Source organism: Lycorma delicatula, chromosome 6 (genome assembly GCF_047948215.1).
Source record: "Lycorma delicatula isolate Av1 chromosome 6, ASM4794821v1, whole genome shotgun sequence".
Classification (NCBI taxonomy): Eukaryota; Metazoa; Arthropoda; class Insecta; order Hemiptera; family Fulgoridae; genus Lycorma; species Lycorma delicatula.
The window spans coordinates 23,505,236-23,519,485 of record NC_134460.1 but is presented as its reverse complement, the minus strand read 5'-3'; the positions used below and the strand labels follow the sequence as shown (position 1 = coordinate 23,519,485).

At 28.6% G+C, this 14,250-nt stretch overlaps 1 protein-coding gene across 4 annotated transcripts in view; it reads left to right on the top strand.

The window, feature by feature from the left end:
• Positions 1 to 14,250, top strand: part of BHD (folliculin) — a 50,388-nt gene that overhangs the window by 23,745 nt on the left and 12,393 nt on the right. For all 4 annotated transcript variants that reach the window (XM_075369380.1, XM_075369381.1, XM_075369379.1 and 1 more), the window contains 4 exons: positions 1,000 to 1,091; positions 5,593 to 5,696; positions 9,284 to 9,426; positions 12,617 to 12,803. In XM_075369380.1, the coding sequence (XP_075225495.1) occupies positions 1,000 to 1,091; positions 5,593 to 5,696; positions 9,284 to 9,426; positions 12,617 to 12,803 (526 nt within the window). The remainder of the gene's footprint in view (positions 1 to 999; positions 1,092 to 5,592; positions 5,697 to 9,283; positions 9,427 to 12,616; positions 12,804 to 14,250) is intronic.

Below are 14,250 nucleotides of genomic sequence, written 5' to 3'. Positions count from 1 at the left end.
GGATGGAATTGCAAGTCCTTCACTAACATTTTTCAAACACTTGAACTATGTTATTGTAAAGATGCTGAGAGACGACGGATTGACCGATGTGGACTTCGTGTGACAGCATCTTGTAAAGCTTGAACATTCTTTGGTGTACGGACGGTTCGCTCACGGCCTGGAGGTTTCTTTTTCATTGCCGAACCAGTTTCCTCAAAATTAGATATCCATGTTTTAATTGCATGTGCTGATTGATGGAACACGGGTCGTGCCGTCCCAGATTAAAATGACAGCAAATTCAAAATACGCGCTACGTCCACACTGTCATTGTTTTTGTAAAACGCTTTGATAGCAAATGCACGTTGCGCACCACTCCAAGGATCCATGACAACTAAATGGCAGGTTAGGTTAGATAGGCTGGCACCACTTATCAAGTGGTACCAATCGCCCACGGCTACCAACACAACTTTCAAAATTTCCCTTTCTTTGAATCACCTGTATAAAAAAAATTATTGATAACATTTACTCATATATTCATTCAGTGCATTCATATGTACTTATGGTTAATTACTTTTATCTAATTTTTTTTGATAACATTTAGGACTTCTTGCTCATTGAAATAGAGTGTTGGAATGTATTTTCTATGAAAGTAAGAGATTACTGCATTTTTTACTGTCATAATTGCTTTCTAAATCTAAATAATATTTATTCTGAGAAAAAAAGAAAGCCTGTTGGCCTTAGAGAGGTTTTGTAATTATTTAGTCTGATCTCAAGGCTGTTGCTTATCAAAATTTAATTATATCTATATCATTTTATGCTGAGAAAGGAAAATTAAAAAAAAAAAAGAAGCTGTTCGTAACATTTCTAAGTAGAGGGCCTTCTAAGAATTTTGGGTTTTTTAACCTGTTAATAAATTTAAAAAAGAAACAAAGAATGTCTACAGTCCTAATGTTATTTACTCTTTAATTTAATTACTAATGCAGATAATCTGATTTTAATTTTTTATGATTTCTTTTCTAGGTTTATAATGTTGAACGACCATTCAGATTTAATAATCCACCCCAGTCAAGATCTTTGATGAGTCTTACTAAAAGTAAACATATATTTGCTTGGTATGTTAGTAACTCACATAAAATTTATGAGAATAGCCTCTGTATGATAGTGATTTTTGCAGTGTTCACTTTACATATAAGTTGTGTAAAAATATTGTTTTTAATGTTTTTTTTTTGTTCATTATCAGCATAGATTCGTAAGCATTTAGTAATAATTATTAATTTTCCATTGTAAAAGCGTTTCTACAAAACTTCAAGATGTAGGATTTAACTTTTGGTAAAAGACATCATTACATGAAATAAAGGTTTTGCAAAAACAAAAGAAATTTTGGTTTCGTAACAAATGTTTCTAATAGAAAGAATGTTCCAGTTCAAAAACTGAAAAATTTGAGAACTCTGAAAATCAAACGCTTAAATAATTTTAAAATTATTTCTTTTCTTATTATATATTACTATGGAATGCAGAAAAGCTCTTGGCCTTGCTTACTCCCTAAAATCTGTGTAAGTTTAACTGGAAAGAGTATTATCTTTTACCAATTTGTGAGATAAGTGTTAGTTTTTTATTTGTTATATCTTCGATAGAACTGGCCATGAAACATAGAATTTTGAAGTGTTGAATTCCAAACTATTATGAAGTTTGTGTCTCAACTGAAGGAAACCGTGAAGAAAATTAATTATTATTGTTTGATATAAGCATAGAATGACAAGTGTCAATCATGTTTAATTTTGAAGTGTGTTATCAATTCCTAGCATGGAGATTTTTAGATGATTTTTGAGGCCTTCAACAGTGGCAACAACTGAAGTGTTAGTCATGTTCATGATCTGATTTTAGCTTAATTTTAGTTGAACAGATCTCCTAGTCTGAGAAAGTAGGAGTATCCAGAGAATGTGTTTGACTTAAAATTCCTGATAGTTGGATATGTAGAAGTTGTTAGCCAAGAAAATTCCAAAATGTTTAAATGCCAACAAGAAATGAGAAGTCCAAAGTAATTAACTGAATTTTGAGTAATTTGGAGGTATTTCTTTGAAACTATTAACAACTATTGAAACAGTTAAGTAATAAAATCAGATTTGTATGACTATGACAGACAAGATCCAAAAGTCATAGCCACAGTTTTTTTAGGATAAAGAAAGTGCTTTAATGACTATTTTTAGTAGACCCAACAGTTAATTCAGAAATTTCCTGTATTGTCATTTAAAGAGAGAATTTAAAAAAAAAATTACTTGAGAAGCTGCAGAAAGGTGTTTTTATCTAGGACATGCATTTGTACACTAAACTGGTGTTAGATGTTGTGTGGTGTTAGATGTGGTGTTAGAAGGATTGGATGCAATCCAACTATTTCCCATGTTCAAAATTTAAAGAGTTTGAAAAAGAGGAAAAATTTGCTGATAGAATAGCATTTTAGTGAACAGAGACATCAGAATTTTATAAAGCAATATTAACTGTCTCAAACACAATAAAAAAAGACATACAATATGACTACAGAAAATCTAGTTTTTAGTTGCAAAATAACAATTAGCAGACATAAACAGAATAGAATGTATGTACGAATACTGAATGTTAATTCAAATACCAATAAAACAATGCTCTATTTTGGTTTAAAGGTAACTTAGCTTTAAAATAGAATGAATACTTTTTGTCACAGTTTGAATAAACATACTGCAAGATTACATTGATATATATATATTAACAGAAGGTATAGTTGAAATTGCTGATGTCCCACAAATTGGATATTGCTTATGCAGGAAAGCCCTAAGCATCCAATTTATTTGAGTTAGTGCTTAAAGGATTAAAGCCCCTAGATATTATTTTGTAAGCTTGTAATTAATCTCAAAACAGATTTGCTTATTTTTCATTTCAGGAGTAATTTCTTAAAAAATGATGAACCGTACCAGGGAATAAAATGTACTCTCATACCTTATAGTTGATGATTTTACAGATTTTAGATTTAATTTCATATGAATGCAGATGATTGTTACTTTAAATACTTTCTAATACCATTAGGAACTTAGAGATATTGAAGAAAAGTTGCTCTGTGTTTTATATTTACATAACAATACATATATAATGAGATCTCATTATTATTATTATTTTAATTTTTTTGTATGTATTAGAATAGTGACAAAATATTTTTCAAATAAATGTTAATAATGTTTGTTTTCAGTACAAAATAAACATTAAACAATAAAATAAGCTGTTCTGTTCTAGTTTTCTTATCTATTTTCCCTTTAGTCACAGTGATTTTAGTTTTCCTTTAATTTGTGATCATACATTATTCTTTGTTAAATTGAAATCTGTGTTTTTTAACATTTTTATGCAAACCAAGTTATTAGATATTGTTTTTTGTTTACTTGTTAAATAATTTAGGCTAGTTTTTGTGAAAAATGTTTAACCAATCTTAGGTACGAGCCAATTATTTTTGATTGCTTTAGTTAATTTTTATTTCTTATTTGTGTTACATTTAATTAGCATGATGTTCATTTTTATGCAAGAGACTTTATTATATATTGTTGTTTTTTTTGTACTTGCAGTGTAATTTACTGAAACAATTTATCACAAAAAATAGCGTAATTATAAATCTATATTGTAAGAAGGTCATTAAAAAATAAACTTTAAAACTGATTGTAGTAATAAATAAAAAATGCACGAATTGGGCAGCTATGGGGATGGTGGAGGCTGCAAAAAATAAAATGTTTATATTTTGCAGAGTAAATGGCAAGAGCATTATGAGACATAATTCGAGTCAGGAAATTTATACTATATTGGTTAGGAAAAGTCAGGAAAAATGGATCTTAAAATTTGATGGAAACCCTGTAATAATGTTTGTAATATTACAAAAATGAGCTCGTATTTGTTGTCTGTAGGGATAAGTTTTTATGCCACCTAAATTCTGTACTGGTGAAATTAATTGAACTGGTGGAGACATCCTTCAATAAATTTTTATAATACACGAAAGAAATTTCAGTACAATGATAAGAAATTTTAATCATACACTTCAAGAAATTTTACAATACACTGACTTGTTTACAGATTAATGTGGGCTTCCCTCAAATGTTTTTTCCACTTGAACAAAGTTCAACAGTGTTTTTGTGTTTGAATAGGTTACCATTTAATGACTAGAACCAGTTACCTAGTTCCTAGTTCATCTAGATTAGCTTATCTAGTTTAATTTAATGTTAGAACCAGTATTTTTAAGCTTAACTCCACCAAATTATTTTATGCATTAAATTGTTCCATGCTTTGATTTAAAGAATCACATAGCATGTACAACTGATAGTAAAGTTCATCCAATACTTTAACCAGGATGTCTGGAGTAACAGAAGTGAGAGCTGCTACAGTCCTTTCACTTTTATTTCATATCAGGTAGATCAGTAGAAACAAAATATTGATCAGGTAGATTAGTAGGTAGTGGAGGCACATATACAAGATCCTTTATAAAACCCTAAAGGAAAAGACCACATGGGGTCAAATTGATAACCTTCAAAGCCACCAAAAATAAGCTCTGTCATTGGGTTCATGCCGACCAATCCAGCAATTGGGAAAAATGTCATTTAGCTGATCCTGTACAGAGTTATGCCAGTGAGAAAGTGCACCTTCTTGTCCAAATAAAATTCTGTAGTCCATTTTGCAGTTGAGGAATGAACCATATACTCAGCAAAACCAAATAAGCAACTCCTGTTTTGCTAGCATCAGTGAAAAAGAATAGTGTGTAAACTTTCTGTTAGATTGTAGCACAAAAAACATTTAATTTGGGGAGTCCCTTTCGCATTGTAAGAGTTAATAGAATTTTTCTGACCCCCCCCCCCTCCAGATACAGACATTGTTAACTTTTCCACTAACATGAAAAAGTGACTCATGACTAAACACAATATGATCAAGAAAGTAATCTTCATCCTGCAACATTTTGATTACAATGTTGGAACACAGAATGTAGTCATTAGGTTGCAAAGCCAATAACTGCCGTAAATGATATGGATGCATATATGTAAGCCCTTTCTTTAAATATTCCACCCTGGCATCACTAGTTCATAGCTGGCCTTCCTAACAGATTTTTTAGGATTATACTCCCTGAAATTTTCAACATTTTCTTGAGACACCTTTGGTTGTCCTATACTCTTCCCTTTGCACAGACATCCAGTCACTTCAAATTGATTATGACACTGATCAATATTATTCTCACTTGGAGGTTCACAATTAAACTCATCACAAAACACATATTGAACTCTAACTACAGATTCATGTTTAGGAAACTTAAAAACACAGAAAGTTTCGCTTCAGGAGTCACCATTTTTACTAGTGGCGTTGTCAAGTGGAAAGATAGGGAATCTGTCTATGGTCATGAGCACAACTAAAACTGTCCTTTTTACTCTTTGATTCTAGCTTAAATCAATGCTGTATACCTCATTCCAAGAGGTATTATAAGAAATTAAAACCTCAGTACTCTTTTATGTACACCCAGTATTTCATAAGAAACATAATGGTAATAATTTTGTGAGAGGTTTTTTTTATATTTTGGTAATGTATTTATTTTCTCGTAACACAAATTTCTTTATTCGTCAGGTTGCATAGCTGGTTTTCATGGTTACTGAGAGTGGAATCAAGATATTTTCATGAGAGAATACATCGGTCCCCTTATTATTATGCCAAACCAGATATAAACATTGGTTAGTACAAATTGTTTTTATTATTTATATTTGTGTTGTCAAGTTTGAATACAATTTTTACTTTCTTGTATGAAATAAAGGAAGTATTGTGATTGCGAAAAATTTTGATTTTTTCTTAACTGTAGTAATAAGCCCTCATTGAGAGCTTTTCAATGATATATCATAAGTGGTACTTATTTTCATTGGTTCCAGAGTTATAGCTAAATCAAATTTTAATTAATGAAATATGTTCATAAATTATTAAGAATTTATTATTCATTCATAAATTATTAAGTAATGAAATATTTAATTAATTATTCTATGATCTTACACATGGAAGGCACACCGATTCAAATCCAGTTTCATATACATATATTATTTTTTTAACTTTTTTTTTAATTTAAATATATTGATTTATTAATAATTATTAACCCATGATTGTAAAAAAAATATTTACAATAAATAATTCAGTAATAACAATTAAAAAAAAAGAAAATAAATCAGAAGTTATTAGCAAAATAAAGTTTGATGTACTTTTCATTTTAATTCAAACTTTTACAGAGGTTAATAATTATTAATAAATCAATATATTTAAATTAAAAAAGAAAAAGTTAAAAAAAATATATGTATATGAATTTGCATTCGAACCAATATGTGCATGGTTAGGGATACGACACTTTCTCACCACACCACATAACTACTGGAGCGACGTGAAACAAAATTAATATATAAACTAATATAAGAGGCTTAATATAAACTAATATAAAATGTGATGCAATGTGGTGTCCACCACAATGCAATTGTGTAACTGCCCACTTTATTAAAGAATTGGAGAATCATATCTCACTTTCAAATGAAATAAGTTCATAAAGTACAGCAAAAATTGTGTAAATGTAATTTAATAGGCGTACAAGGAAGTCATGTGTATCCACATCAGATTTTTTCTCCTTTGCATTTTACTCTAGCCTTTTAACCTTGACTTACCTTTTACAGTGTTCATCCTTGATTACTGCTTTAAATATTCTATTCTTTGTCTTCGTTTACATTTTTTTACTTTTTAGTGACATAATTTACCTTGCTGCTGAGCTCAGGTTGCTGTAAAGCATTGTTCACCACCCTTTTTCTTTCATTTAGAAAAGTCTGCAACAAACTTCTCTCCTCTTCAATTTTTTTTAAAACCTCATAATCTCAGGACTCTGCCAACCAGTTAATTGTTTTGTAGTGGTCAGCATGGTTTATTCTTGATTTACTTAGATGAACTGGGATCAATTTTCAGAACGGCCTACCTTCTTTCACCTTTTATTTCGCTCATCTTTTCTTCCTTGTTAAGTTACTAATTGTGTCCAGGGTTGTAATTTTAAAAAAAGGTTATTATGTCCTTCAATACCATATTTAAAAGTTTTATATTTTACCTCCCTTTTCATTTTTTACTACCAAAAGCATTACATTAGAGTATTTCTCTCATTATGAGTTGACTCTTCTCATAAATCATAGATAGTACTGCATTTACTACATAGTCTGATATTCACTGCTTATTTACTGTTCTCAATTTTATTTTGATATTTATTTAAGCTTAAGTTAAGTTTTTTTTTAATACTGCAGTGTAAAATACATTTGACTTTTTTTTTCTATATTTCTGTAACTAAATGTAAAATATTTAATATCAGAAAAAATATTAAAATCATTTGAATTAGAAATAATAATAATATCAAAAAGTTTATGTTTTCGATAATTTTAGTTTGACTCTCTTAACGATAGACACAATATAAGCAGCAGAGAAAAATGACTAAAAGCACATAAAAGGATATTGATCTTCAAGTGTTCTAAGTTTTAAAGTAATTTCATTAACAATAGAACTTCTTTTTTAGTTAATAGAGTGATGTTGAATAACAAATCAAATTTTAACACTAAAACTGGGTATAAAAAAAAATGTAATAGGTCAGAGCTAATTATACATATTTAAAAAATATCACCTCATGTTTAGCAAAAGGTTGTGTGTGATTAGTGTAACCAGCGAATGGCACGATAATCAGCCAAAAAAATTTGAGAATTTTGAATTTGAGAGTTTAAAAATCCATTATTTTTTTAATGCAGACAAGACTGAAGTTTGGAGATGAAAAATGTGTTGGTGGAAAATTGTCAAAACTGTGTAAAAAATTTGATAGTTTTAAAGAATTAAATTGTTAGTAAAGTATTACAAAATATATTTCCATTGGTGATTGATCAGATCTGTATTGCAGAAGTAGAATGTAGGCTCATAAACCATTTTTTATAACCAAGTAGCTCGTAAATGGATGACAAATTTATACCACAGTAATTTTAGCCTAATTAGTTATTTACTGAAGTTAGTTATAGAATTTCCCTAACATGAAGAAATTATGTGATCACATCAACTGTTTAATTAAGAAATCCTATTGTAGTTTGATATTATTTTTATGAGCTTCTGCTGTATCGCTTATATTCATTATTTAGTGTGAATGAACAACATGCATTTTAACTGGTTATGTGGCTGTTTAATTTTTTTTGTTGTATATATTTATGCTTCTCAACCCAAAATTGTTAACCAATTATGTGCTGCTCCATTAGGAGAAAAATGCACCGATTTTTCAAAGCATTATGTGCAAGTTGGTTTTCCTGAAAGACTGACTGTTAGGACAGAAGATGCTGAGACATGTAGAGCTTTAGATCCTGACGTATAGAGAGAATGGGTATAGAGCACCTGTGTATGTAGGATGCTGCCTATGTATATATCTAGAAATTCTTTCATTATTGGTGATACATAATAAGCCTATTGGCTGAATTTTTATTGAATAAAGATTGCTCTTAATTTCTGCTAAAATAAAAAAATACCACTTGTATTACAGCTGTTTTAAATGTTCTTTCCATTTCAGTTACTTGTACATAAAATATAATTTGTCATCCACTGATGACAAAATATCATACTTGTTTCCACTGTTATTTTAGTTTTATCTTGTTTACTGCATGAATATCTGCAAGACAAGGTTAATAAAAAAAGAAAGCCTTCAGTTAAAAGTTATGTTTCTTGTAACTATTTTTAGAAATTCTACATTTTTAATATTTCCCCTTATTACCACATCTCATTCAAAATTGTCCTGTTCTTACTCATCTGGCTGAATAATTAATACTTTACTTTTTCCTAATTGTGCATGCACCATAGAGTAATTTAAAAAAAAATATAAATATGCATTAAGTACAATACAATAGCATGCAAATTAATCTGAACACAGGGAAAGTTTTGTTTATTTCTATTCTTTGGCTACACTGCTTGATCACGTCCATTCTTTAAGTTGTCTATGTAAAATGAGGTTTTTGTTCTTTGATTATTTAGCAATTTTCATATTATAAATAATGTTTTATGAAATTTATTTAAAAAAAAATGTGTGTAGTACACATAATGAATCAATGTCAAGTTGTGTACGTAAAATGTTAAAGAATAAAGGAGGACATATTAGTAGTTATTCACAAATTGTACAAGTATGATTTTTTTCTAAATAAAGTTACATTTTATTAAATAACATCTGTGCAGAGTAATTTGCACCCTACTGTAGTTGTTAGAAAAGTTGGTCTTATAAAGGTTAATATTACAGATAATGGTGATTTGAGATGTTTAAGGACTTTATTAACACCAGATATATTCACACAAGCTGTACTTGGTTTAATAGAAGGTAAACAATTGGTAATAAGAGGTGATATGCCTGCATTGGTTAAAGATGCTGTGAATTCTTTAAAGGTAGTTGTAATTATATTTACTAGTATTATTGTATGTAATTACATTATAATAAGTTTTTTTAAGGTATTACTAAACTGAATTGATTTATATGAGTTTAATATGTTAAAGTAACTATCTGTATATTCTATAGAGTATGATTTCTTTCTACTTTATATCTGATTAAAACAACTGGCCAATTAACTAACTTGTTGTTAGTTCATGGATCATTCGTGAATAATTGAATTGAAATGATGTTTTTAACTAACTGTTACTGAATTCTTGATCCCTGTTTCTACAATTGTACTACTGTATAGCTCTACTTTTTAAAAAAGAAATTTTTTTATACCATAATTAATATTTTTTATAGTCCTGTCATAATTATGTGGTACTGAATTCTAATAGCAGTATATAAATTAATGAGAACCTGCTGTTTGTTTATCGGTTTCTTGTTGTATTTGTTTGTTCATGTAATGTTACCCAACATATGTCAAATGCCACTTTAAAAATGTTTTGGAGAATTAGAGACAAATCTCAATTCTTGTATTCAGTGATCTAGTAATTATCTGTACTTGAAAGTTAAATGTAATGTATACTTTTTTTAAAAACAATGTATACTTCATTTGCAATATTACCTTCAATTGATTTTAAATTCCTCCCTCCAACCAGCAATTTGTTGTTGATTAGTAGAGGAAGCCTTCACTTGATGAACATCCAAAACTTTACTTGGTATTCTGTATCATAACATCTGAGAAAGATACTGTGTACCAAAACAGTTGTCATTTTTAAAATAAATTTTGTGAAAATCAAGAAACATATTTTCTTTTTGTTAATTTGTTGGTGGACCTAAACATTTACTGACTGTCCTTGCTTGCTTAATGTCCACTCCACTTATCCGAGTTTTTCAGGCCTAAAATAATAGAGGTGGACATTATACAATTTTTATAAATTAAAAAAATTGCGGTTTTTTATGCTACGTAACTTTCTGGATGTATGTGTGTTTTTGTGAATGTATATAGCATAAAAGTAAAGGTTTCAGGGAAGAAAGAATGTTAGGTGAGAAAAATTGAGGTAGTGTGATCCAATAGGAATAGTCAAGTCAGTAAACAAAACTATGTTAATATATTATGGTATATAGTTAGTTATCTACCATACGTAGGTAGTTGGGTGACATAGGATTCTCCATTGAGTCTTCTCTGGTTTTTACATCAGCATTTCCTTTGAAATAGATATTAATTGTAACTATTACAATTTAATATTTTAATTAAAGCCTGTTGTAAGAAATAGAACAGTATTTTAAATGATATTTTACCAAATGTACCTACCAAACTTTTCTACAGTTTTGTTGTTTGAATTTTCTTTTATTTTATGTAATAATATAATTGTCTTACAAAAATGAAGATTAGGAGCTTAAACATGTAAACATATATTACTTTAATAAAGATGTTTACCAGAAGTGTGGCTAAGGAATTGATTACAATGAATCATTTTGAGTTATTTTTGTGTAACTTCCAGAGAAGTTTGGTTATACATATTTATTTATTTCAACAAAAGGAAGTAGCAAGAAGAGTTTTATTTATCATTTAAGTGATCTATAGAATTCGGTTTATTAAATAGTTTTAATCTTACTTTTCATCCTTGATTTCTGGAATTTTATTCTGTGATGCATTCAAAGTATTCCAGAACAATCAGGTTGTAAGGATGCAGTTTTATAATTTTACCCATGATTCCAAAATCCCATATCTGATTACTTCTTGTTCTAGTGTGTGCATCTCCCATCTTTTCTGTATCTGTCCTTGCTTAACTGTACTCATCTACTCAATTCTGTATTTAACTTTTGTTTCTTTGTATTTTTCATTATTGCAATACTTTTGAATCAGTTCACTGAATCTAAATCTCTTTATTCTGTATTTATTTTCCCTTCTGAATTCTATCTTTCTCCATAAATACATTTTTTTTAATCTTGCAATTGCTTGATTTATCTTCTTTCTCCATCATCTTATCAACACTTGTAAATAGATTGTTTCATCTTAACCTCTTTGTGAATCTCTTGCATCATTACAATGAAAAGATATAGTGAAAACACTTTTTTACATAAAACTAGCTTGTATTTTTCTATAATATTGTTTATTTTCATTTTTTTCTCCATTTTTAAAAAAGAATTGCCATAATTGATACTCTGTTTGTTGGCAATATTGTTGTAACAGACTGGTTTTTATGACATTTGTTTTGTAAGTTATATATGCAGCTGGTCTATGGGACCCATTTTGAAAAATCAGTGTAATAGTGATTTCCCGCTGCTAAGGATTGTTATTGTATTTCACCTTAAGGACAAAACCATTATATTGTAATAGAGTAAATTGAAATGATTACAATGGTATACTTAGCTTTTTTGTGTAATGTTTCATTCAAACATTACTGAGCTAATTCCCAAAAATTATAAATTTTACATTATTATAAAATAACTGCTGATTTTAACAAAGTAAATTTAATTCATAGAATAATTTTGTTATTTGGGTCAGCAAATAAGTTAAGACTCTTTGTCAGGATTGTGCTATGCATAAATTGATACTTTCATCAGAAATATTTTGTTTTTTCCATCTCAAAGTTGCCTTTGAATTAGGTTGTTACAAAGTGATAGATAAAATAAAAAGTTGAGTATAAAAAATTGAATGTAAAGTTTTTCCATATGCTTGAAAACACACAGCCTGCATTCTTCGATTTCATTATTTTAAATAATTTTTTATTGGTTTATAAAACAGTGTATTGTAATTATAAATTCCTCATTTATGTCTTATTTGCTGAATTTATCCTTTTTTGATACACAAATAGGTGTCTGTTACTGAAATGAGGTACTTACTGAGGCTTAAATTTATGTTTCACTTTTTTTTATTGTAATTTCTCAGAATTTAAGATAGAATGAAATTTTGTATAGAAATTGTTTAGGTTGAAAAGAAAAAAAAATTATATCAGTGTAGTCAAGTATTGGTATTTTGGGTGTAGCAGTCAGCCTGTTAAAGATCATATGGTAACTACATAATTTTTCTGAAATGCTTCAACCTGAGATTCTAATTAAATTCTTCAAAAATTTCATTTACAGGGAATAGAGTTTCATTCCTTTGAAGAAGATAGGTGATATTTCTTTTCTTATTATTCAGATAAATTTTTATTTGAAATTTTCAGTTTGTCTGCCAGTTTTTTTTTTTACTTTTAGGAAATTCTGCCTTATAATTGCTGTAAATTAGTTACCGACTCAAATGAATACATTGAACCAACAAACTGTAATTTACTAGGTGTTGGGACACACGTTGCTGTCCCTAGACCTTCAAATGATGTGATAAGAATTGATATATTAAACGGAATATGTCGGCTTAAAACACTTGAATCATTACCCTCAAGATGTAAGTATCCACCTATAATTATCATTACTTCTTTTGACTAATTATTTACATTCAGTATTAATTTGTTTTAGTTTATACACTTCAAAACGCAGAGAAGTATTTTTAAGTACTTGGACTAGATCTGGGCATATGCCTATGTAATAATCAAATAAGTAAATGAAGTTGGTCTTTTTATCAAAATTGAATATTTGCACGACTGACAAGCCAGTTTTGTGTAATGGTTGAATGCTGGCTCGTAGATCAACTAGTATTGGGTTTGCTTCCTGGCAAGGATCAGACTTTTTTACCATCATTTCACCAATCTTGTTTTCCTTGTTAAAATGTATATCTAACATTTTGAAGGTCCTATGTTAAAATAAAATATAATTATTTATTTTGATTTGATTGGATATTCCTCATTGTAGTAATGATTTGGCTCTTCTATAAAAACAACAGAATTAATTATAGTAAATTATATATTGAAGCATGAATGTAATAATAGCATATCTGTATGTTGTCTGTTGCTCAATAGACCATTCCTACCTTTTCCAAAATGAAAATTCAAGAAAGTTTTTAATATCTCTTACCACTTAGTTAAAAAATGAGCTTTTAGTATACTTTTATTAACTTATTTCTGAGTGTATTTTTATTTGCATAGAAATGAAAGTTAAAAGTTATAAAAATCATTTCTGTTGTAGAGTAATTGTGAAATTTTGTCTGCATGTTGCTCAGAATACCCTTTTTCATGATATTATTGAATTTCTTTAAAAAAATAAGCTGATCGATCTACTGACTGAACTTGTACATCTAAAGAGATTTCTAGAAAAATTTACAGGATAAGCTTATCTTATCTGTTATTGCAATCTGGTGTGTGTTAATTAAAAATGTTCACTGGGAATTTCATTCTACCTTGATAAAAATTGTTTGAAATTTTTTTTCAGAATTCATTTAAATAGTGAAACCTTATGTCCCTAGAATTTAAAACTATGTTTATGAATAATTAATTGACATTTTAAAAAAAGGCTTCAAATTGTAATTTGGAAAACAGCTAACAAAATATACAAAATTCTAAGATAATAACAAACCATATTCCAATAAGCACTAAAACCCAAAAGTAATTTGTATAAATGAAAATGTTGTGACTACTTAAAGTATTATATAATATATATATATATTGGGTTTACTACACACTCTCACTCATTGATGCAAATAATATATAAAAGCACTACCCAAATCAAGATCAACCTTTGCTAATCCCCTTACAAAAATGACACAGTTATCAAATACAATGTACAAATTTTAACATGTAGCATGTAAAAATTATGAACAAAGCATTCTTAAACAGTCTGGTTAGATTTAATAAAATAATATTCTAAATGAATAAACATATTATAGATCAAATATACTATTTAACCATTTACAAAATATGTTTCCTAACTACTTGCAACGAAAGGTAAAATTAACAGCA